General features: G+C 49.0%; 1 protein-coding gene across 3 annotated transcripts; it reads left to right on the top strand.

The window, feature by feature from the left end:
- The first annotated feature begins 1,830 nt into the window (after nt 1-1,830).
- aatka (apoptosis-associated tyrosine kinase a) lies at nt 1,831-25,834 on the top strand. Of its 3 annotated transcripts, none has more exons than XM_076024356.1 (14): nt 1,831-2,222; nt 11,953-12,086; nt 14,138-14,279; nt 17,249-17,328; nt 17,690-17,808; nt 18,126-18,213; nt 18,355-18,488; nt 18,927-19,011; nt 19,099-19,220; nt 19,607-19,756; nt 20,370-23,532; nt 23,626-23,779; nt 23,907-24,104; nt 24,273-25,834. In XM_076024356.1, exons 1-14 carry the CDS (start codon nt 2,141-2,143, stop codon nt 24,299-24,301), a joined length of 4,680 nt encoding a protein of 1,559 aa, XP_075880471.1. In that variant the 5' UTR covers nt 1,831-2,140; the 3' UTR covers nt 24,302-25,834. The 3 variants fall into 3 exon arrangements, with proteins under 3 accessions (XP_075880471.1, XP_075880470.1, XP_075880472.1); XM_076024355.1 differs by having other exon boundaries at nt 1,833-2,222; nt 23,626-23,818; XM_076024357.1 differs by lacking the exons at nt 1,831-2,222; nt 11,953-12,086; nt 14,138-14,279 and adding an exon at nt 15,870-16,903 and having other exon boundaries at nt 23,626-23,818.
- The last annotated feature ends 78 nt before the right edge of the window (nt 25,835-25,912 follow it).

Raw genomic sequence — 25,912 nt, forward strand, 5'->3', positions numbered from 1 at the left:
CGCAAAGCTGATACAACAGTGCCACCTAACGGTCACAACATCACTTTACATGTATAAATAGACAGATTTGTTTCTGTCTTTCTTGGGAAAAAAAACAACTGAAAACGTAACCTAAAGACATTCTCAAAACAGGCTTTGAAGGGCAGTTGAAATCAAAACCTCATGATTTGCACACAGCTAAATGAAGAGAGGAAACCAGCACCTGCATCCTGTTGATGAGAAACTTGAAACCCACTGTTGGTCCAGTGTTTCATCCCTTACCTGAAAATAATACTTTCAAAATAGCGCAACACCACTCCCAAGTATTCATACAACAGAATGATACCGCATGCTGTTGCGTCAAATTAACTTTCCTACAAAAAGAAGGAAAAAAAAAACTGATTTGAGAAATAAGAAATCCACCAGAATGCAGCTACCTCTCACGACTTTGTCACATCCCGTTGAAGGTTGCTTCTTTGTAATGTCCCGCTGCTCGTTTCCTTCCTTCAAAAGTTAATTCAAAATCCACTTATTAAATACAGTGGATGCAGTATTCAAGAAACTGCGGCAACTGCTTCCTTAATATTGGCAACAGAACTGATGTCAGCATTTGGATATCATTCTGAAGTTGCTAACACACTTGTTGACACCTTGAAAACAAACCAAAGTGTCTGCATTTTGTTTTATGATACTTTACTCCTGTATTTCCCTCTCAGTGCACAGCACCATATAGATGTTGCATGAAGTAATGTGATTCTCAAGTTAGATGCTTATGTGTGACTAACAGGGAAGACCTCGTCCTCACAGAAAACAACCTACATATTTGGATCATTTACCAGTCAATTTGAAGTTCTGAAGCTCCAAGTCTTATGTGGCCTTCAATCTCTCAATTTATTGTGATGCAAATGTGTCACGTGTTGAATTTGTCAATAAAGTTCACTCAGATGCCACGTTGGAAATCGTCTGTGTTCTTCTTTTTCTCATATCATGTTTACACCCACCTCCTATTAGCCAGTGACGACACTCAAGAATGATAAGTGGTGATTGAATGTGTAGGACATGGCATTAAAATGTAAACCTAAAGGCATTGACAAATTTAACTATAACATTGCAAGAATAATCCTGTGAAAAATGGCGTGAGACACATCATGGCATGATGAGATTCAGACTTCACTCATTTGTCTATTTTTGTTTTATATGTTTTCTCGTTGTACTTTTCATTTGTTATTCTTCACCCATCCATATCTGTTTCATACTGTTATTAAGATCAAAACGACATCAGATCAAACTCAGACAAAAGGCCAGGCAGGGTGTCAGCCAATGAACGGCTCAACCTCAGCACAACCTTAAGAAACGCTTAACAACCCTCCTGGGCTCGTCAAGCAGCTCGATTCCCGCGTCAAGCGAACCAAAGTTAAAGCAGAAACCCCGCCAAGCCGCGCGGTGCGATTTTATTTTGAAAGCGGAGACCGGAAGTCGCTTCGCTCTCCGTGGTCCTGCGACTTGACTGTGGTGCAAGATGTCGCTCATTATGACCGTGGCCCAGCTGAGAGCCAAATACGCACCGAGGAGCGACGCGCCTTTTCCCGCAACGATCCTGCAGAACACGCGGCCCCTCGCGTTCACCCCGCAACGAGGGACGAGCGCAGGTTTATCGTGAAGTTGGGAGGACGCCGCGCATTTTGAGCTGTCACTTCGTGTCACTGTTTGAAGAGATAGGGAGGGAGAGAGAGAGAGAGAGAGAGAGAGAGAGAGAGAGAGAGAGAGAGAGAGAGAGGGAGAGAGAGAGAGAGAGAGAGAGAGAATTAAAATGAGGGAAACACGTTGCAGAGAGTGACCGAAAGGGGGACCGCGGAGCGCGAGTCGAATGGAGGAAAACGCTGGAAGAAGGTTCACACGATTCCGCCGACAGATGTGCTGAAATGTCAACATCTGTCACCGGAGCTGCTCCTCGCTGCTCTGCCTTTGAACGTGAGCTGGCGTGAAAAGTGAACAATGATGCTGCGCATTTCGGGGCCGCGGCGCCTCTGAACGGGAAGCGCACCTGAGCCGGCTGACCCCCTCTCGCGTTGCGGGGCAAATTTTTTTTTTTTAACAGCGTTGTTATTGTGCCGCGCCGCCGCCGAGGAGGAGCAGGAGGAGGAGCGGCAGGAGCAGGAGGATGCGCTGTGCCCTACACGTGACTGTCATGTCGTCGGCGTTTTTCAATCCCAGTTTTGCCTTCAGCTCCCACTTCGACACAGGTAAGGGCACCATCGCGCCGGCGATGCGGATTGCAGTAGACTTGGCGCATGATTCCGCCCCCTCCCTCCCCCCAATCACCCCCCCAACATATTTGCTGATGCTTGACAGGGAGGCCGCGCGCTGCCTTGCAGTGCATGCTGACGACTGTCAACATCCTCTCATCCTCTGCATTTCTTCTGCGTCCAGTCGGTGGCAGTGGGGTTTGTTTTCTTGTTTTTTGAAAAGGCATCATGCACACAGACTCTGCACAGCCCAGCATGTCCATTTCCCAGCAGCAGTGTGGGTGCGTGTTGCCATGAAGGGGTGACCTGCTGGCAGAGGTGTGCGGGCGGCTCTGCAGCTATAGGTAGCACCCACCTGATTGGACGCTGCGTTTTTACGTGGCGAGGACGAGACGGATGGAGGAGAGTCCAGGGCCAGAATGAGAGAGTGGAATAAGCAAGACCGTGAAAAGGTCTTTGAGAGTCCTTGCAGTGCTGTGATCAACAAACAGCGGTGAGCTCAGGGTGCTTGAAAGGTCTAACGTGACAACAGATAGGCAGAGCTTCTTTTTTTTTTAATCATTATTAAAAAGGAGGACCTAAGCTGTCTGTTGAAGTACCACCCAGTGACCTCCCACCACCTTCAGGGGTCGTCCAATCACAACTCAGCTATCCTCCAACCCAGGTGTGACATTGCTCCGTGTCAGAGCGATTTGACCCTCGCCAAACCTTTGACTGCAGCCAGATCGCTCAGATTTCATCTCTGAAATCAGGCCCGTCCATCTTGCCACACTCCAGTAGCTTTGACTTCTGACATCTCAGGGGATTACATAACATCAATCTGTTGTGGATTAAGGGGCTGGAGGTGTAAAGGTGAGAAATGACCCACGCCAGGCCTATGGAACCACAAAGGAAGAAGAAGGAGAAGAAGAAGAAGAAGAATGAGAAGAAGAGGAAGAAGAAGAAGCTACTGTGGGTTGTAAACAATAGCTGCTGCTGCAAGATTCTTTTTTCCCCCCTGTGAACGACATGGTTTCGCTTCACTTCCTGAGTGGCTCTTACAAGAGTTCCATTAAGCACCACTGTCCCCAGCGCCCAGCCATGAGCATCATGTGACAGAGGGGGGAAAAAACAAAAAAAATGTAAATAAAGCTTCGGCGCTGAAAGATAAAGGAGCAGCTTCTCCCTTCTCAGAGTCAGCAGTGGACGCTGTGAAATGTGATGAGGTCCCACCAGCAGAGCCTTTTCATTTCCAGGCAGATGAGTTGCTCCCAGCTGAATCATGGAAGAAGTGGGTGCTAAATCTGTCTCCTTGGAACATATTCTAATTTAATTGTCTTGCTGTATTTCCTCCTGGGAAGAGATGAGGGTTTGGAAATTTTCCCACCAGGCTTTGCGATTTCATGTTTTCTCTAGACAGTTGGGCGGGCGGGCGGGCGGGCAGGCATGCTGGTGACACAAGCCTCCGTTCTTGCGTGCTGAATTGGCTCGCGGCGGCAGGTGGGCGGGGACTGAGCGACGGCACACGTTTGCATGTAACGGGAGGAGCGGAAAGAGCCTGGGAACATTGCACCGTGCCATTATGTTGTGCATTTCATATCTGATCAGCGCCTCGCGGGCGTTGCACGCCGTCCTTTCCTAGCGATCTGACCAACTGAGGATCGATGTCACCCAGGCGAAGCGGGGAGGGGGGCGTGTGAGGAGGAACCAATCCAATCATTGCGAGCGCCAAGGACGGGTTGGGGTGAGGGTGGGGGGTGGGCAACACAAGGGGAGGGAAAAACGGCTCCCAGTCAACAATTGCACCCCAGTGGACCGAGAGATGCTCATTAAAAAAAAAAAGAAAACGACCAACCACACACTAGCCACACTCAATCAACACCAAGCGAGGTAAGAACTCGCACGCTGAGGCAGAAGCAAACGATGGCAGAGTCACATCAGCTGCCACATTGCTGGGAGGTGACGTGGGGGTGGAAGGGGTTGTTATGTAAGTCGTCATAGGGACGCATGAGCCGTGGCATGATGGTGGTCTCCAGAGGGAGCAGAAGCCTTCACGAGGCACTTGGTTTGGAGGCGTGTGTGTGTGTGTGTGTGTGTAATGTGTGACACGCTGCACCAGTCGCAAACCGCAGCTTGCACCTGGACGACAGTCGTTTCAGCACCTCGGAGAGCTCCGTCATGAGACGAGGCAGCAGCTGAGCGTCTCCGCTGCTGCTTCTTCTGTGTATGTGTGCGCGTGTGTGCATGTGCGTGTGTGTGTATGTGTTCGGTTGCCTGCCTGCGCGACGGCACCCCGCCAACCCCGCCTGCGTCTCGTGAACAGAATTAATATGCGTCTCTATCGCCGTCGGGACTGACCTACAGGGCGGCGCTGATACGCCGACCACCTGACTCTGCAGCTTTGCGGGAGCCCCTCTTTTTTTTGCACTGCACTGCACCCCCCCCCCCCTCTCTCTCACACCCCCGACCCCCCCACCCCACTCCTGGACAGTCTCGCCCGAAGCCAGTGGGAGGCAGCAGCAGCCGCCGAGTGCACGTCCGTGGGGAGGAAGGGAGGAAGAAATCAACGCACGTTTCCCATCGCTCACATGCGCTCACGGCACGATGCAAAATGCAGCCCAGAGGCTCGTGGTAAAAAAGCCTCCACGTGCCTCAGCGCGCACATGGCGGCCGGCAGGGAACGACAGTAGGGCAAGGACGGCAGGGAGGAAGAGGAGGAGGAGGAGGAGGAGGAGGTGTCTCCTCCCATTGACTCGGTCAGCACAAGTCAGACACCGTTGACTGTTTGATAATTCATCTGTGCATGTGTAACACCGAGCACTTTAGTTACATAAGTGTGGCCCCAGGGAGCGAGACCAAGATTGGACTGGATCTGAGCAGTCAAGGGGAACCATTTACGTCTCCTCTGTGTGCGTGTGTGTGTGGGTGTGAGACAATGTGGGTTTTCCTCAGGCCGCAGTCAGTCAGGACGTGTGTGTGTGTGTGTGTGTGCGTGTGTGTGTGCGTGCGTGCAGGTGCACGCGCGCTTTCACATACTTAATATTTCATTACGCGTTCGATATATTATTAAAGGTCTTCGCTGAGGATAATTTCTTGATGAATTGAAATGTTTATGCACCTCAGAGGCCATTTAGCAACACATCACATGGCTCCTTGCTGAGTGGAATTCTCTCACCCAGTGTTGCCCAACATGGAGGGATGCAGTGTTTAACTTACTGTCTTAACTGTACTTACTGTCTTACGTATATATATACATATATGTATATATATATATATGTATATATATATATATATATATACATATATATACACGCACACATATATTAATGTTTCTGAGGCCAAACTATTATCGTTAAAACAGAGGCCTCATTTTGTGGCAAAATACACTTTATCAATGTTTTCAAACAATAATTTGTGTCTCTGGTATGTCGTGATCTACACAGAAATGACAGCCCTTTGTGAGGTCACAAAGTGCAATAATACGCCTCCCAGGCAAGTGACAGCAACACCAGCAAGGCATTGGCTGCGCCCTCTTTGCTTGTGGAAAGTCCTCGAAGTATCAGTTTTTTGAAGGAGGACAAAATGCGCTGTTTTCTGGAGACCTATGCAGTTTTTCTTTCATTTTTTTTGTCAATAAGTAGTTATGTAAGGCTACGCAGACGGTGTCAGGGTCAATAAATAGCTCTAAATGTCATGTGTGATGGCACCTTTAAAGAGGAGAAGCTTGGTCTGGGGACTTGACGGGGAGATGACGGCTGTGAAATGACCGTGAGGGGGAAAAAAAAAGACACCCACCCGCTCACATTGTAAGCATTTTGCCAAAGAGTGCTTCCAGATTGTCTGACCAGGTGGGACACGTGTGGTCGACCGAGTGAGAGTCTGAGCGAGGGAATGTGCCCAACCATGACACCAGGAAAACAAGGAAGTGCGAGTACGAGGACCATAATGAACGCCTGACAGCTTAACGCGCTAACTTGTTTTGTTCAGGTGTATCACACACACACAGACACACAGACACACACACACACACACTTAAACACGCAGCCTTTGTCTCCATCATGAGACCTGAGCCACAATGTGGTCCCAAGTCTCCGTCCATGCGTGCATATGGTTTTCACATGCATCTAATTTGTGAATATCAGCTAGAAACCTAAATACACGAGCTCTCAATTACTCCCTCATGAGTGGGTGTGCGTGTGTTTTCGTGCGATTGCAGAGCAGTGTATAAACAAAGCCTTCATACACTGCTCTTAGAGATAGATACACAGTTGGAATGGAAGCGCGGGGAACCACCGCAGCCCTCACAGCTGCAGACCGCAACAGCTTCAGTGCGTCGCTCTCTGCTCCGTGGCGGCCGAAGGGCATTGGCGGCGTCAATTTGCAGTTAAACACGAGCTCAGCAGATTTTTCCGGTTCCATCCTACAAAGCGAATTAAACAGCCCGACCGTCATCTCTATGGAAACCAACGAGACCAAGGGGGTTTCTGCAGGCACGGCAGCGGCTGCAGCTGCGGCATCGCCTGCCAGGGAGACTTTAGCAGCACCTCGACGACAGCTGCCTGGCTCTCAGACTTCACAAAGGGATGTGCAGCTGTGTGAAAAAGCTGCATGTTAACCTTGAAAGTCCTTTCGATTTATCCTTTGGAGACCTTTCAATCAGATTCAAACTTGGACCAATCAGATGTATTTCTGCAACTTTAGCAAGGCAGCTACAGCTTCCTGTGTGCAATCAAAAACTGTGCAATCAGAACCACGAGCAGATCAAACGGCTGGATAATATTTTCTCAACATTTCTGACCCTTTAACACCTTCACAATGGAACCAAAAAAGAAAAAAGAAAAGCAGACTGAAAATGAGTTAGTCAACATTGCTATGCCCAAACCTGAAGCCTTGACGGTTTCGCTACTTTAAAATTTTACGCCACAATTCAAATGCCTTTTGCTTGTTTATTTTTTTTCCTAAGCTGCAACCAGGCCCAGTTTGCGTCTCCCAGAAACTGTTGCCGCCCACGTCCTCAGTCAAGTTCCCTCCGCTCCTTGAGAGAGGAGGACAAACAGATTTTCCATTCATTCATTCATTCTGCCAGCAGTATGACAATCTGTCAACAGCTTTTGTTCCACGTTTTGCAGGGGAGACAGTGGATCTGGTTTGCACAAACAATCATCCCATTCAGCAGGATCTCTCAAAATTCAGGAGAGAAAAAGCTGCCGGTAGCAGAGCCAGGTAGCCCCTCTCCTCTCATCACTGGTGCCCCGAATTAACCCTATTTTCCGATGATCGCCTTTCACCTCAGTATCAAACATCCTTAAGCATCATCAAGTGCGCGCATTAACGGCATTAACACACCAAACGAGTTTCCGATGGGCTGGCATCCAGCACAGTGGCTCGACCAGTTCACTCGAGGATTGCAAGATCATGTGACAACCCAGGTGGTTTGGCGCGTATTTAAAGAAAACAACAGAGAAAAAAAAAACTCTTTTGCCCGTCCCAACAGTGTCTCAAGTATCGCTGTGTGTGAAAAATAAAAATAATTATCAACCAAACTGCTGGCATCACACAAAATGCAGTCATTTAAACTATACCTGCATTTTCTTCATCATAGTTTTAGGTTTAAAGTGAAATCTGCTATGTTATTTGACAGCCGAATTGAACAGTGTTGAAGCTGATACGTCACGTTGACATTTCACTGTAAAATCCAGCACATGTAAAACCAAAATCCAGCACATTGCATATTACGATGAAAATCAACCGGATGCACCGTGTTTTCCAATCATTGACTTCCTGCCTGAACGATTCTACCTGCTGTGCGTGACGCAGTCGCGATGCGTGAAGCGTTAAGAATAGAACGGCCACGTATTTTACCAGAGTTTCACAGTTTCGCGCTTATGAAATGCTTCTGAAACGCACCCGTGCCACCCCTGGTGATCAACTTGCACACTGACTCTAATGGCCACGCTAACAGCAGGCGCTTTTGGTGTGAATCGGGGGTTAGTAGGCCAAGCTACTTACATCTGCGCGTTAAAGAAAAGGTCAATAGCCAGTCGATATTCTGATAGTCGCTGCTCCGGAGCATCGGGTCTCAAGTGTCTGGCGTGGCGGGGGAGGGGGGCGGGACCGGCCCGCAAGACTGAACCATGGTAGTCTCCACTCCCACCTAATGACAGTTATCACGGCACTCTGCACGCCGGCGCCACCTTCCGCCGCCCCCACCCACGGGCAGTGCAGCAGCTGTAGTGGAAGGAAATGATACGGCGGGAGGCCAAGCCCCACCGCTAATCTCTCTGTCAGCCCCCATCCATCACAGACGGTGCTTCCTCCTGTGTGCCCCCCTGCCTACCACCCCATTATACCCCTTTGTTGCCCATCTCCACCCCTGAGTCGTTTTGAAGCTCCCGGCGGTGGTTTTCCCTCCTGTTCGTTGTTTTTAAGAGCCGGCGCTGCAGCAGGAATTGTCTATTTTCGTCGGAACGTTTTAGTCAAACCCCCCCCCCCCAAAAAAAAAAAAACACAGCCAGTCACATCATTTCTCAGTCATCATCCGTGTTGTCCTCTTCTGTGGTTCCTATTATTATTCCACTTCCACCACCTTTGCTCACAAAGTCAAATACAAAATCTTCTAAGCGGGTTTCCAGACAGTGACGTCACAATGTGTCTCCAAAAACAGAATGCAAGTCATCAGACCTTCACAACTCTTTTTTGGGGGGGGCAAAAAAAGGTGCTTCAGCTCCATTTTGAACCAACAGCCAATATGGACAACAGCAAAGAAACAGGGTCCCCCCCGCCCGCCCCCCTTCTTCACTGGCTTCCTCCCACCGATGCAGCTCTCGGCTGTGGGTTAATTCTTCTGATTGTCGTTGTACTGACTCTGAGCCTGACCTCTGCTCTATGAGATGTCCACTCCAGTGTCAGCTCCTACACACCTGACCGTCCTGACTAAATGACGGCCGCGTGGGCCTGCTGCCAGAGCGACACTTGGCACAGCCCTGGCCCGGCAGATGGAGAGCCCCAGCAGCGCTGTCCTGAATGCAAAAGCATCTTCAGAGCTCTTCCCCACCCACCCACCCACCCACCCACCCCCCTCTCTCTCTCTCTCTCACTCTATCACTCTCTCCCCCTGCCCCTTGCTTGTCTCTCTCTCTCCCCCTTCCCTCAAGTTGAAGCAAATCCGAGCCCTGCAGGAGCTCAGCAGCGAGTTCAGGAGGAGAGTAATTTAGGCTAAATGATGCCCGAAGGAAACCGCCCCCCCTGCTGACTGCAAGTTGCCATAGTTTAGACGCAGGATGATGTCCATTGCAGTCTGGCTCTGGAGTTTTCCAAGTTGGGTTCTTACTTTTTCTTTCTGCACAAAGACTAACCTCAGAACAGCCCCACCCACCTTATTTTCCACAAGAAAATCTGATTGCATTAATTTGTAGTTTGGCAAAGTGCCAATACAAAATCTTTTGTAGAAAGCCAGAAGGTGTGTGTGGGTATGTGTGTGACGTTGCATCGGCCATGCACATAAGATGACTTTCACATCTTGGTGTAGAGACCACAGGCAAAAGGCCGGCGTCTGCTGATTTTCTAACTGTAGTTTTAACCTTGTGATCATTCCACGTTCACTCCGCAGAGAAAAGCCCCAGCTTTGAATTTGATCCACAACCTCCTTGCTGTGCAGCAACATCGCCAATCACTGGACTACGATTTTCGCCATAGGCCGTGGTGCTCCCTGTCTTTCAGTTTCTATTTTTAGTGCAGTGTTTTGAAAGTGACCAATTGTGGAGGAAAAGACCAACTATGTCAGGGGTCAGAGGTCAGAGTGGGCGGACTGGTTGGACAGACTGGAAAGGCAACAGGAACTCAAAGAACCACTGGTTCCACCTAAGACATGCAGAGTAGCATCACTGAAGCCATCCAGCTGGGAAGCTGTACCTAAGAAAGTGGCCAGTGTTGTTTTCATGCGAGGGAAAAATATACTCCATGCAGTATAAATATTTCAATGAGTGCTCACTCACTTCGGTTGGCTTGAACTGTGTTTTAAGGGACATGATAAAAATACTGTAGCCTGGGTTTTGTGTAATATGGGTCAGAACTGTGTTCCACTTATCAGCTGCCCTGACAGACTGCTGAGTTTCTGAAAGCCGAGGGAAGAGTGCTGCCGTCATGCAAAAAAAAATAAACAGCATTTTGAGAAGCAGCTTTACCACAGAGGAGGAGGAGGAGGAGGGGAATCGTCACTTCCAAATACACAAGGAAACAATCCGACCCGGGAGTGGGGATTTCAGCCCGTTGTTCTTCTGAAGAACATCAGCTGTGTGCCGTGGGGCAAATCTAGAACACGAAAAGCAGCGACTGATGAACTGATGATGACGAAATCCACAGTGGGACTTCAACTTTTCACTCTCTGTGAAGGAAACATAAAAAGCCGGTCCATTCTCCGGTCCGCCCTCCATCTGCCGCCGCCAGTATACTGCTTGAGTTGCCAGTCACATCAGCCCCGAGGCCAGAGAGCATTTCAGAGCAGGACAGTCAATCAAGGTGGACGAGCTGCCGTTGTGTCCAACTTCAGAAGTCAAGCGGCAAGAAACGATTTCTGTTCTCGAGGTGGAAATTCCTGCACTGTCGCTTCAAAACTGACACCGTAGAAAGTGGACCCTGCCTTTCGTGCACGTGGCGGAGATAGCAGCTACGTTTCCATGACAATTTTTTCGCAAAATAAAAGCAATATTTCTAAAATTTTGACAAAGTACAATTGCGATGCGCAGGTGTTTCCACTGAATGATGTCAAGCACACAAGCTTCTCGTGGGCTCTCGTCCTGCGAGACCCCACTTTGAGGAGGATATCCCACAAACATTCTGCGATGAATCTGCATTTCGATGTTGTTTACTGTCAAGAATGGTTGTTATAGTTTTATCTGATTACTTGTTTTAAAAGATATTCCATCTCTTCCTCCGTCCAAACATAACGTGCCATTTTCACTTGAAGTGAACGGGTCTATTTAGGTTTTGTGCAATCCTAGGGGTAATGGAAACGTAGCTATTGACAGCATGGTAGCAACCACACAGACTTTCATACATATACTGCAGCAACAGGATTGCTACCAAAGTTTCTGACATCAGGCCCTCCGGCTCGTCTTACTGACAGACAGGAAAGACAACCGGGTCCATGTTGGCTGCACAGGAGGCAGGAAATAACTAATAATAATAATGATACAAATAAGTGCACAAGTTGCAGCGAGACCTGCTTGTTTGTGATTGGTCACACGCTCACAGAAATAACTGTTTGGTTGTGGTGTTGGACTTGTCATTGTGCGCAAGGCTTTAGTGGAATTACCAGACTGTTTTTTTTTTTTTTTCTTTTTTGCTGAGGAGCTTCCTCAGTTCAAATACATTTGAGTTAACAGCCACAGTTATGCAGAAATAAAAGCGGCAAAAAACACTCAGATTTATGCTCAGGGTTCACAGCTTTAACAGCTCTGCCCTCCACCGTCTCCCACTCATTAAACTATTATCCGGATCCCATTACGTGAGGCAGTGTCAACCTATTGGTAATGAATTCTCGGCGTCCTGCTTCCTGAAGCAGTCTCAGGATTTAATGTTGGACAGGAAGCGGAAGACAATGTTAATGACGACGCTCCCTTTTCTGTCAGCTGCCACTAAATCTGTTTGGAACACAGCATGTCAGTGAGTGTGTGTTCCCGCGTGTGCAAATCACCTTCATCTCCGCCGTGTGAGTGGTTTTTAACGCTTCCGTGGTCTGGTGTTGCAGACGGGGCCCCGCTGAGCGAGCTGTCGTGGCCTTCATCCCTGGCAGTGGTGGCCGTCTCCTTCTCCGGCCTCTTCACCTTCATCTTCCTCATGATCGCCTGCCTCTGCTGCAAGAAGGGCGACATAGGCTTCAAGGTGAGCTGGCTGCTGCCCCCTGCTGGGAGGGGTGGGGAGAGCGCAGGCTGTGCATAGAGGAAAAGAGGGGGTTGGTCAGTGTTGCCTGCTAATGTAACTGGGGGGAATGCATGACAAATAGACTTGGTACCTCTGAATTATCACAGAAGGAGTGGATTTTTAAAGCCAATGCAGAAAATATAAAGTGAAAATAATGTGTCTGCATTTCCCCTGCTTTGGTTTTCCTGCTATAATATATACACACAGCTGTTGTACTGTTATGTGTGCTAGTAGGATGTATTGATGATTCAAGTGCAGCCGTGCCAAGACGTTACCTGATCGAGTGCTGCTCACTCCTTCAGATTCTCACTGAAAAGATATGTTGTTTTTTTTTGATAATTGAAAGTCTTCCCTGAACTGTAGGAGGAAAAGTAAAGTTCTATTTTCACGCAATTGACGGCTGATCCACTAATAGAGCCCGTTTTATCGTATCTAATTCCACAGTGAATTACAATGAAACAACAAATGTTTTGCAATCACTGTGGGCAGCAAATCTTCATTCCAGGCTCTTGCAGTTCGCCGGCAGACACGACACAACGTCCAAACGGTCTCCTCTTTTTTGAATCCGTGCTGTTTGGCTCCGGCCCCTCCCCCTCTCCCCCCCAGCAGCAGCTCACCACTGAGGTGTGCACCGGTGTGGGAATGCAGAGCCGTGCCACTGCACCGGCCAAATAAAGCCTCATTATTCCGCGCCGTCTCTGTGTGCTTCTACTGGAGCGCGGCGCGAGGAGGAGCGAAGGTATTAAGTGCTTTCAAAAGTGAAAGCTCTCCAGGGAGGGAGCTGTGCAACGCTGACTCACAGCCAGGTGCTCGCTTTCACGCTCCGAGAGGAGCGGCAGATGGCGCCGCTGAATGAGGGGCGCACACCATCCCGAACACACACTCACGCATGCACACTCGCGCACACACACACACACACACACACACACACACACACACACACACACACACACACACACACACACACACACACAAACAGCGAGCAATTTAAAGTTTCTGCTATCAACCCACCTTCTGCTCCGTTTCTTCCCAATTTCCCGTCGCTGTTTGTTTTTTGGGGGGGGGGGTTTGGCCAACGGTTCATTAGCCAGTGGATGGACAGAGTCTCCTGTTACAAGGCCACCAGTTCAAGTTAAAAAAAAAAAAAATTAAAAGGAAGAAACACTTTAACCGCCATGGAAGCCTTGATCTAGAGGAGATCTGCTGTGTGGTGTTGATGTCGGACTGTGTGGCCTTCTGGAAACAGAGAGGAAGGAGTCAGCAATGACACAAGGATGGAGGGAAAACAGACAATAAGTGCATGGATGATCAGCCACTGTTGTCTGTTACTGTCCAGTGGACCGGAGGGACTAAACTGCCACCAATGCTGATGACGTTGTCTCTCCGTTTGGACAGCACTTGTATTTTGAGCATTTGCAAAAATGCCTTACCTGAGGGGGACCAGGGCGCGCCTCTTCCTGCATAATTAATCCGGTACGGCTCAGCTTAGTTTTATGCTTTCAACACTGTGTGAGCCGCTTGGACGGGAGCAAAGCAGCGACAGACAGAACAAAGGTGCAAACAACAAGAACAAAACTGAACAGCTGGGGCACTTGTTTAAGACACTATGCATAAAGGCACTTAGATAGACAGATAGATAGATAGTTAGACAGACAGAGAGACAGACAGAGAGACAGACAGACAGACAGACAGACAAATAGATGGATAGATAGATATATAGATAGATAGATTCAAAATATATACATAAAAGATACATACGTCATAGAAAGATACATACAGACATCAATACATATATCCATAGATTTACTAAAGGGCTCAGACTGAGAAGAGTCAGAATGAATGTGAGGCTTTGTGTCGCCAGCCTGAACACTCGCACTAGTGTGTCCCGCCCCCTACGGAGTCTCCGCACCGACGCACACGAGGCAACATACAATGTATGTGACTTATGTACTCGCACAGACGGGCCATTGTCTCCCACCGGTGACTAACTGCAGCGTGTGTCCCTGCACCAGGAGTTCGAGAACGCCGAGGGAGAGGAGTACCAGGCGGATCTCTCCGCCTTGGCCTCGCCCTCCTCGCAGAATGGCCCCGAAGTCTACATCCTCCCTCTGACCGAGGTCTCCCTGCCCGTGTCCAAGCAGCCCGGCAGATCCAGTGAGCAAGCACACACACACACACACACACACACACACACACACACACACACACACACACACACACACACACACACACACACACACACACTTTTACACTGCACTTGCTTTAACCAGCTTTTATCTTTCTCCTCTTCCCCTCCCTTATCCCTCTTACGGTATTGCATGCCTTCGCTGGCGTGTTACATGCAGTGCATGACGAGACGAGAGTGCACGTTTCGCCCACGGACTCAGACTTTTTTTTCTCCTGTCGTCTCGCATCTGTCACCTAGTCTCTCTGGCCAGCCAGGGACGCACGTGTGTGTCATTTAAGGAGTGGGGCCTGCTGCTGCAGAGAAACAAAACGACTCCAGCCTCACCGCTAGTGCACGTGATAATCCGGATTTCAGTAATCATGAATCAAATATGAGTTTTATTCCTTTGTGAGGTGAAACTCTCAGACTTCAGCACCGACGTGCGTCAGTTCGATCGCTGTCACATTGCCTCCCTGACTGTTTTGTTGTTGCGTCAGGTCACTCTGCCCCACATCCAGGTGAAATGTGATGTGTGTGGACATCGTGCACAGCCACATTCTGCCTGCTAAAACACATAAATAAATAAATAATTTAAAAAAAAGAAAAAAAAAAAAAAAGGATGCCTCTCCCTGCATGACTCACAGGCGGGTTTGTGCTGCTGCTCTCTGCCTCTCCAGAAAGGAAGGGAAGCCAGTTTGGGCTCGGCAGCGTCGGATTGGACGCGGCAGCCTCAGGCTGGCAGCCAATCGGTGGCCGCGCCTGGGCCCCTCTGTAGCTACGGCTGTGTGATTGGTCCAGGTGTTGCAGGGCGAGGAATGGCTGAATGGCAAAAAAAAAAAAAAAAAAAAAAGGAAAGGGAAAGATGGTGAGGCAGTGAGTCAGACAGACGGCCCTTTGCTGCTTCTCTTTCCTCCGCACAACGACGTTAACGCGAGCACAACATGCACGTCATAAATTATCCAAACCCACGCGCTCATGAAGTCCAGCCATTCCATGTCAAACAAAAAAAACACACACATGCATACACACACACACACACAAAGAGAGAGAGTCGGCACTGACGCTGCGTATGATGTGTTCCAAATGTGCAAAGCCTGGCGTGCACATCTGTGTGAACGCAGCACAATGTTGGCCATTGAGTCGACAGGCCTGGCCTTTCATTTTGGGACATTTTTTTATTCAAGAGGTCAATGTAGAGCTCTCAAACCCACATAGCCAGTGTTTGAGTGCACGTATGCGTGTGTGTGTGTGTGTGTGTGTGCGTGCGTGTGTATGTGTGTATGTGTGTGTGCATGTTACAGGCCCACTGACGGTGTCCGTTTTCTCTGGGAATGCCGTAGGAAGGACGGGAATGCACGCTCATGCTCACACAGTCCTTATTTTGGGGGATAATGATGGATAAAAATAATAATAAACATTTGCGTCCCATCCGGAGAGATTTGTGGGTAGCTTTGAAGGACGGTGGTGTGGGTTGGGGGGTTAAAAAGGGTCTGAGCCTGTTATCGCTGAGGCAACCTTTGCCCTGCGCTGCTAGCAGGGAGAATAGGCCTTGTTTGTGTGTGTGTGTGTGTGTGTGTGTGTGTGTGTGTGTGTGCGTGCGTGTGACAGTGCGCGGGTACCAGGGGATGCGGCGTGAGCGTTACGAGTGAGCGGACCAAACAATGGGCCCGATTTAGGACGGCCGGGCAGTGGGTGAGCATAAGGCCGGGCCAAAACGTCCGCGGAACGCAGCGGTGGAGGACTGGCATTATGGGCCGAGGACAGTGGAGGGTCTGTGACGGGATGAGGAGAGACAGGGGAAGGGCGGTGGCATGCACCAAGGCCCTGAAAAATGGAGGGGCGGCGGTGGCGGCGGTGGTCTTGAGATAGGGGTGTATGACAGAGGTCTTTTCTGCGCGCTGACAGAGCGGCGTTTGTGTCCCGCCTGGCTCTGGAATGCTGCTGTCCTGACTGACAGGAGGCCATTATGTGGCCCCTCGTGTCACCGCCGGGTGTCTTCAAGGCGCGCAACAGGGCCGGGCGCGTCAGTCGGCACACCACCGACATGCGTGACGGTCACTCGAGTCGCGGCGGCGGCGGCGGCGGCGGAGACAAGATGCACCCTCACTCTCACCTTGGCCAGGGAGCAAAGACTGAGATTCAGATTCGAAGCGGTCGACAACGTCTCTGCACAGGCTCGCACGAAGGACGCTGGGAAAAAAAAAAAAAGAGAAAAGAAGAGATTGCCGCGTTCGCTCGCCAGCTGGAGGGCTCCGGACCGAGGACAGCCCGCGCGTGTTTGTGTGCGTCTCCCAGTTGGAGGATGAGCCGGGACGCAGACGGGGAGAGGCGGCGAGGGCCAGCTTGTTCAGCTGCGCCGAGGGCTCCGAGGGTTAAATCACGCCGCGGTCCTCTCACACACACACTGCGAACCCGCCGGCTCTTTCTCACGTTCGCACAATGAGGCTAAGGCGCCCGGGGGTCAGGGCCCGGGGGCCACGGGGCTCTTTGGTTCTCACACTCTCAAGCAGCACCTCCGACTCACTCGGTGTCACGGCGCCTCAGAGTGGCTGGCCGCTCCGTCGGAGAAAGAAGAGGCCGTCTCCTCCCTGAAGCATGAGGATCCCCGGAGGTATCGAAATCGAAATCCGCTCGCGGCTTTTTTTTTGGTCTTCACCGTCGAAAACTTGTATCTGGTGTTTTTGAGCTCCTCATCACTGGTGCTAATTCTATCGAGCTGGTACGTCGCGAGGACTTACTTGCCCCCTCGGGCTACCCACTTCAAAGTAGCTTACGCAACTTCTCACTGAAAGGATTTCCTGTTGTTGCCTCCACTCAAACGCTCTGTGATGTTCTTTCAGACTCCATCTCGAATAAAATCCCAACTTCCCGCCCCACTTCTGTGGCTCATCTCATCACCAAGTGTCCTCTCTCTCTCGTCTAAAAACTTACAGCTTCCCTTTCTGCTCTGTTCCAGTCCAGCTGCTGAAATCCTCAGACCTCGGCCGCCACAGTCTGCTGTATCTGAAGGAGATTGGACATGGCTGGTTTGGCAGGGTGAGAGAAAAAAAAGTGCTTTTGTTAATCTTTCAGCAATGACAGAGAGAGTCGTCGGATGTATTACGTTCTACAGTGAAGGTCCGTCTGCCTTCACTGTACGAACGTAGCTCTTCGGTTTCACTGCCGAATGCCGAGGCAACGCGCTGATGATCTCACACTAGCGAAGTTTAATCTCTCGCACGTTTGCCAGAGTGTCGAGAAAAGTAGAACGCGAGCAGGGAAATTCTTGCTGTGGCCTTTTACTGCGCCAACACTTTGAAGATTTGCATGCAAACTCATCCAAAATTTGGCACCAGCTTTGAAGGATTTGTGCCTGCCTCTCTCTCTCATTCTCTCTGACATCGTCTGCCTGTTTCAGGTGTTGTTGGGTGAGGTCAGCGCGGGTCTCAGCACCACCCAGGTGGTGGTGAAGGAGCTGAAAGCCAGTGCCAGTGTTCAGGACCAGATGCAGTTCCTGGAGGAGGTACAGCCGTACCGGTGAGTCTGTCGAAACGTCCAGTCAGATCAGATCAAGCTACGACTCAAACCCAAGTCTCAAAAGCTTTCCTTCAGAGAACCAGACCAATACTCACTGATTTAACAACCAAATAGGAAATTCAAACGATAGCTTGCTCATTAAATGGATTGCTTTGTCGACTCAAAGGACTTTCAAGATCCAGAGTCATATAGATTTAGATTTTGGCAGATTCTTCTTGGTTCAGTGATCCCAGCCCTTCAGAATTGGATCGGTTTGTTGATCAGGCGCGGAAGGTCAGCATGTAGTGCTAAGTGTGAAATCCTGTCTCCTCTGTCAGAGCCCTCCAGCACCCCGCCCTTGTGCAGTGCCTGGCACAGTGCTCAGAGGTCACTCCCTATCTGCTGGTCATGGAGTTTTGCCCTCTGGTGAGACACAAAAGTAGCTAAACGTGACTGCAATCGCAGCTTAGAAGAAAAAAAAAAAAAAAAAAAAGCCTCATTGTTCTTCTTCTTCCTATTGTTCTGTGGAGAACAATGTGACATCGGTCTCTCCTGTCTCCTCCTCAGGGCGACCTAAAGAGCTACCTGCACAGCTGTCGATTGGCCGACTCGGACTCTCCAGACCCTTTGATCCTCCAGCGAATGGCGTGCGACGTGGCCTCAGGCCTCGTGCACCTCCACAAATACAACTTTATACACAGGTAACAGCATTCCTGTCATTGGCCATTTGGTTCTATTCATCAGCGTCCGTGCTCATTGACGAAGGAGGATTCAACCCCCGAATGCTTCCTACTCCCCCGTGTGGTCTCCTCCTGCAACAACATCCTGGTGCTGCCTGAGTAACTGTCAAAAAAACTCCAGCATCAGTGATTTTGTTGCAGGGGGGTGAACTCCTCTCACTCTTCCACTATTGTTCACCAAGACAGTGGCACCCAGGTATAAAAGCAGCAGTGAATAAAACAGAAGTTTTTTTCAGTAGCTTGGTTGTCAGTGTTGTTGATTATGATTATCATAAATGACGCAAAGTGTAAATTTACTTTTGAGTGGAAAGTGTCCTCGCATATGATTCTTAAGAAACCGAAATGAGTCACAGTAGTTCTGTTTTAACGTGCGAGATGACCTCTCGTCTGTTTTGGCAGTGATCTGGCGCTACGAAACTGCCTCCTAACTTCAGAAATGTCCGTCAAGATTGGGGACTATGGCCTTTCACACAGTCGCTACAAGGTCAGGACTTTGTCCACCTGCCCTATTCTTCCCCTATACTCTACAGCTTCCTGCTAAAGATGCACTATTGTTTCCGCTTTTCTGCAGGATGACTACTACATAACGCAAGACCAGATCTGGGTGCCTCTGCGTTGGATTGCGCCCGAGCTGATAGATGAGGTCCACGGAAACCTGCTCGTTGTGGACCAAACAAAGAGCAGCAACATATGGTGAGGCATTGAAAGCGTGAGAGAATTTATAAAATAAGAAACTGCTGAAAGAATAGAAAATTTAACATAATTTACCCCAGGTTAATTATTGTGATTTCAATGTAAAAGAGTATATAATAATAAATTCATAATAAAATTAAACATTAATTTAGATGTAAACATGAAATGCATGGCATCGAGAGAGATTCTGTCTCATTTGGCATTAAATAGAATGAAACATATTTTGTTTTCTAGTTCAGTAGATTCCCTAAAAACAGATTGTGTTTACCATCATCACCATCATCTTTTTACTTGTAATTAAATGTTAGGGTTCTTCCAAGTTTTTTGGAGAAACACAACCTCACCAGGTCTGCGATAATCTTTTTTTCTCTCTAATCATGTTACAGGTCTCTGGGGGTGACGATGTGGGAGTTGTTTGAGTTGGGAAACCAGCCGTACAGGCACTACTCTGACAGACAGGTTCTGACATACGCTGTGAAGGAACAGCAGCTCAAACTACCCAAACCCCAGGTTCCCTTCCCGCTGGTGGAGCGCTGGTGAGGCACAGCACCACAAAACTCACAATTACACACTTTATCTACACTTTTGATGCCACGTGTCTCAAATCCACCCAAGATAGTGTTATACTTTATTATGACTTCAGCTCTCACTTGCCATTTAATTTCTAAAATGTCTCTGTGGCCTTGTTATAAAAATCGGTTTGTGCCGCTAATGGAGCACGAGTCCACCGCAGCAATATTTCTCTTGCTACAAAAGGGCAGGTGATCAATACTTTCTCTGAATTTTATGATCTCCTGCGGATGAGCTGGGTGAGTGGACTCACCTCATCCATCTTGAGGTGGGAAGCCAGCCAAAGATTGTTTTTATTTATTTATTTTAAAAATCAATTCTCGCTAAATTAAATGCATTCGGTAGGAGGAACGCAAACATCTTTGAACAATGTCAGCATTTGCACTGTACCTCCTTAATACTCTCTCTGTCTTTGGAGAGTGTCAAGAGCAGCTATTAGGTGTTGCCGAATGTGCTGACCCCAACACTTTGATATTTTGTTGCAAAGCTTGCTGTTGCTCTGATATTAATTCCTCGACTGTGAATTTTTTTTTTTTGTGAATAACCTTTCGTTTTGGCTCTTTTGCTACCTCTGTCTAGGTATGAGGTGATGCAGTTCTGCTGGCTGCAGCCAGAGCTGAGACCCAGTAGTGAGGAGGTCCACCTTCTGGTAACATACCTGTGTGCCAAAGGATCCAGCGAGGCCGAGGAAGACTTTGAACAACGCTGGAATGCCTTGAGACCAAACCTGCTCGGTAGCACCACCCACTCAGCAACATCCACAGCCCTGGTCCTCACACCTACGCCTGCGTCTGCCGAGGACGCTGGTGCGGAACAAACTCAGGCGGTGGAGCTGGCCTCCTCTGCCTCGTCATCCTTCCCCCTCTTAGAACACTTCTCCGACAGCTTCCATTCAGACACAGGGGACGATTTACTCACCGTCACGGAGACCAGCCACGGTCTCAACTTTGAGTACAAGTGGGAGCAGGCCCGAGCGGAGCAGCCCTACTGCTCCTCTTCCACCAGCGGGCCACTGGGCCAGGGGAACCCACATTACCAAGATATCTACTACACGAGCAAAGGAAGCACCTCAGGGGGCTGCAAGACTGACAGCTTGACATCGAGCATATCCCCATCCTACTTTGAGCCAGAGCAGCCAGGTGTGGTCCCGGTGTTGAGCGCCCACAGCCCCTCAGTCAGCAGCGAGTACTACATACGCATAGAAGAACCTGTCGACTGTCACATCAACAGTTTGGATGACAGCGTAGTGGGCTACAGCCCAGGACTTGAGATAAACAGTAGGAAGTTGTCTCCAGAGGGACAGACTGGTTCATCCACAGCACAACCCAGTTCCTACTGGGCAACAGCTGACAACAGCAGGTCCACCGCTTATGATTCAGATTCGAGCCCCACTGTCCAACTTAACATGGAACCCCTGCTTGGACATGCCTCCAGTACCAGTCCGGTAGAGTCAGGCCACAGCAGCTACAACTGCTTCTCATCTAGTCAGGATGAGAAAATCCTCAGCAAACAGTCATCAGCACACAAGCCACATAATCAAGCAGTTTTGGAAACGTCGCCAGACTGCAGATCCAATCTGATCCATCCGGTAGGGTATCTGGAAAACCCTCGCAGTATTTCGCAGGCAGTGAGGAGCCCGAGCCTTGGGTTCTGCGATCCCTACCTTGATGCGAGTACAGGCCGCAGCACAGTTAACGAAAGCTGCCATAATATCATGGGTGCCCTGAGAAAGACAATCCCCATTGTCAACCACATTAGCATCGACGTGGAGACAGACAACGGCCTGCTGGTGGGCCAGCAAAGTGAGGAAGACATTCGGGATGACCTGTTCTCTGTCGGAGAGGCCACCAACTGGACCTCGAACCATTCAGCAAACAATAACAGCTTAAGCTTTGGCAGGAGACAGAAAGGCAGCTGGCATGATAACTATATGGACTTGAGATATACAGACAACTGTGATTCAAAAGAGTTATGGTCTTTAACCAAGGCCACCACCAGAACCTTTAGTAGTTCCAAGGCTTGTAGTGCCATAGAGACGAGTGAAAGATGCAAAGGTACCGACACTCACAAGCCGAGCGAATTGGGCACATGCCTTCAGTTTTATCACAATGACAGTGTGGAATCTGCCACTCAAGTGGGTCGGAACTTAGGTGCAGAAAATCCAAGAGGTACTGATTCTCTTAGGCTGAGGTACACCGAGACGTCGGAAAACAGCAGAGCGTACAACAACGGAATCGGCATGGGCAACTCTGGCATGAGCCTAGTTGAGCTTGGAGACTTTAGTGAGGATGAGGACAATGACATCACAGATATCACCTCTGGGATATTTGCTGACTTCAACCTTGACTATGCAGAGATAGAGGATGAAGAGCTCAGTCCAATCAGGCATCCAGAAAGACCTCATGACATGGCGGACTCTCTCAATCTTTCCTCGTCAATGGCTAGCACTTCTGATCAGGCCTTTAGCCCTGACCCCTTCAACACTGTTGTCCTTCCCAAATCTCTGGACAGTGGCTACGACACAGAAAACAATGAGTCTCCAGAGTTTATCTTCAAGGAGCTCACAGATCCCAGAGGTGCTGAGAGGAACCCAAGAATGGATCAAGACACTGAGCTGGTTGTGCAGGTGGGTTTAGGTGAGGGGGTGTGCACTTCTACCAGCACCCCAGAGCTGAAAGGCCTGAGTGATAAGAACCCATACAGGGACTCTGCCTATTTCTCTGACTACGATGCTGAAAATGAGAAAAGTCCTCAAGAGAAGGGTAATACAATCTATGAAGGGCTGGGTGACGATACCTTCGTTGCAAAGAAATTTAACCCAGCCAGAAACGATGATAGTACAGTCAAAATGCAGTTTGATGGTGAAAACCCTTTAATAAATCTGAGACAAAACAAAAATGACATCTTGGTAAATCTCTCTGAGGCTGATCCCAGTTCACCGCATCATCTTCCCGCCCCTGGTTTGTCAATGCTGTCGCCTTTTCCTCCTGAGATGGGTGGCTGCCTTACTAAAGAGTCTGCCCCAGCAGATGATGACCTTGGGTTGGAGACAGAGCACTCAGGGGAGGAGCCTCCTTCAGAGATCAACTCCTCCATCGGGTCTGAACACTCCTCCACTGTCCAAGAGGCTTCAGGAAACCATGAGGAAGGAAACGGGGGCCCAAAAGACTGCTCCTGTGTCCACTCAAGGCATTCTGGTTCCTCCGTAACCGACTACAGGGACGATCCCCTCAAAGAAAATGAAAACTGTGATGGGTCCACAGAGGAGGAAGAGCTGCCAGAATTCAGTTGCGCACAGGAAGAAGTAGAGAACAGAAGGCAGCCTGTGAGAATACACGAGGAAGATTTTGAGGATATCGATGCGGAGGAGTGCGACTCGCAAGACAGTTTGTGCGGTGAATCCAACGGCCCCATTAACTTCTCGTCCTCCTCGTCCTTGTTGGAGCTGTGTGGAGAAGATGTGAGGGCTCCGCTCGAGGAGGCGGAGGACGAAGACGACTCGGACGACAGCGAATCTGATGAAGAGCTGAGGACCTACAACATCCAAGATGAGGACAGTGAGGAGAGTGAGGAGGAGGTTACAGCCGTGCCTGTTGTGATAAGTGACTGCAGCAGGTCCAGAAACCTCCGCAGCCTGCTGAAGATGCCGACTCTGCTGACCCAATCTTTCTGCAACGAATTGGAGAGGAAGAAGAAAGCGGTGTCCTTTTTTGACGATGTCACCGTGTTCCTTTTTGACCAGGTACGCCGTATTCAGCACCAGTCTTTAAATGTATGAGCAAAGTCTCTTTGTGCACTGTTGACATATATAGCAAACATGTTTTTTTTCTTTCAGGAAAGCCCCACAGGAGAACTGGTTGACTACGCCTTCTCTATGGAGGAGGAGTCCAATGAATACGAGGCCTCAGAGCAAATGACATCCGATAATGAGATGCAAGAAGACCCTGAAACTCAAGTCGAAGTTGATGCCCGTTCCTGTGAAACGTTCTGTGAGTCTGGAAAAACATGCGAGATAAACTCAGAACAGGGTCAGTTTGTTAAAACAGAGACATTCCCATAGACTTGACTGAGCTGACCAGTTGACGCTCATTATAAAATGTTACTTGGTGCACGCAGGTGAGTGGAAGGACGACCTTTTGATTGAGCCTCCCCAGACTTCTTCACCCGACGCCGTCACTGAGCTGCAGACCTCGCCCAAATCAGCCCACGACAGTCCCGAGTCTCCCAAACCTGCAGCTGTAGCACTCAGTCGTTTCATGGTCTCCAGATTCTCCATCACACACGTCTCTGACGCTCAGCCGAGCACGGCCACAGGTGGGTAATAACGATTTCAAGTTAACTTGACTTCATGTGCTGGGCAGGCCACCAGTTAAATAGTCACATGCCAGGCCAGAAGGGGGCGCCGTGTCGAAGGTTGGGGCACTATTCTGCATTTTACGACTTGATGATTCATTTGAAACCTGTGATGATTATTTCCATCAGGCAACAGAGGAGACAGTGCCACTGACTGAGACCCTTGAGGCCCGGAGCACTGGAGAAGGACAAGCCCTGTTCTTTCTCAACAAAATGCGTTGTTATTATATCCTACATGTCATCCAGACTTTTGTTTTGATCAACACATTTTTTTTGGGCCATCCAAACCCGCCACCCCCCTTCCCATCCACTAGTGACCCTCACTATGACAGTGCCTCATCTTGTCGAGAGACCTTCAGTCATTTGCACAATCATTCTTATTTTATTTTATTTTCAATGTATGTCTTTGTGAGGAAAACACTTTGGCTGCTGGTAAGGGTTACCCTATCAGAGGTGACTAAGATGGATTTAGTCACAGATTTTACCAATAACTGGTAAGGTTTTTAAACATGCAGTATAGGCTATTGCTGAAGGGGTCAGGACAAGGGACTGTTGGTCACCTTGGGGGCAAATATTGAAATATTAAGAAAAAATAATGACAGTACTCATAGCTGCCCCTCCGATTAGTTGCCTCGCTTCTTCTGCTTGGCATTGATCTGGCTTTTCCAAAGACTCTCGTGGCTCTCACTGAAGCTGTGGTGGATCCTGCTAGCTCGGATTGTTACGCCGCTTTTCAAAAGGAGGAAGTGATCCGACTTCTTGGTCCAAGTTGTTAAAAAAAAAAAAAAAAAAGAAATCCCCATTTGGGATTTGGTTTGCTGAAGGAAGCTAAAAGAAGCAGGAAGTGTATGTCCTGCCACTTCTGAAATATCACCATCACCCACTGTAGTTAGTGACGGGCCGCGGTGACCGTGTCTCCCTGAAGCACTTTTGTCAAAGCCAGACTGCTCGACATGCCCTCCCCTCCAGCCCTGGAATGAAAATATGTTCAACATGTGAGGCCTCCTTCCTTCCCCTCCGGCCCTCTCCATCTGTGTCCCATGGTGCCAGCTACAGGTCCACTAGCTTTGTTTGCATTACGTTCGCAATGGGAATGACACCAAAGGCTCCAAGAGGTGATCCACCACAATTCAGCAGCGTCATGTTCTTAAATGTTGAATGTCACCACCATCCTTACGCATCTTTTTCTATAAGTGACGTCCACATTCTCGTACATAAGGTATATTCTACTGCATTTGTGCTGAGACGTGAGAGAACAAAGAACAGATGTCCAAATAATAATAAAAATAAATAAATATATATATATATAGAACATCTCCTTAATTGTATGAATGTGTTCCTCAACCTGTAGCGGGTAGCTTTAATTACTACTGCTGAAACAACAGCCCTCCAGTGCCAAATCGGTTTCCATCACGCTCGCCTTCTAAGTTCTGCACGAGGGGGTGCAGAGGCACACGTGGCTGGTATTTTTCTACGAGTTACAAGACGGATCCAGACCTGACAGTCTGCTACTTTTGCCAAATAGAGCTTTTAAAAAACGAGAATCCCTATTGGCATTATACGAGGAGGTGGGGCAGGCTGTTGTGTGCAGCACTAGTAATTGCAAATCGGTGTTGCCATTCTCCTCCCCTCACTCAGTGCTATTGTACGATCTCAAAGAAATAAATAAATCCAAAAACCTTTTTCCCCTTCTTGTGTCTGTGATGTATTTGTTTGGTGCATGAAAACATATTCTGCAAAGGACGAGGCACTACAGACCAAAAAGACGA

The sequence above is a fragment of the Nelusetta ayraudi genome, unplaced genomic scaffold (genome assembly GCF_046127955.1).
Source record: "Nelusetta ayraudi isolate G7.1 ecotype Tasmania unplaced genomic scaffold, CSIRO-AGI_Nayr_v1 ptg000016l, whole genome shotgun sequence".
Taxonomy (NCBI): Eukaryota; Metazoa; Chordata; class Actinopteri; order Tetraodontiformes; family Monacanthidae; genus Nelusetta; species Nelusetta ayraudi.

Excerpts from the sequence above, each read along its gene's own strand:
- aatka (XM_076024355.1), top strand. The coding sequence starts at position 2,141 with ATGCGCTGTGCCCTACACGTGACTGTCATGTCGTCGGCGTTTTTCAAT. Across the intron at positions 12,087-14,137 it reads AGGGCGACATAGGCTTCAAG|GAGTTCGAGAACGCCGAGGG; the intron begins GTGAGCTGGCTG and ends TCCCTGCACCAG. Across the intron at positions 23,819-23,906 it reads CGAGATAAACTCAGAACAGG|GTGAGTGGAAGGACGACCTT; the intron begins GTCAGTTTGTTA and ends TGGTGCACGCAG.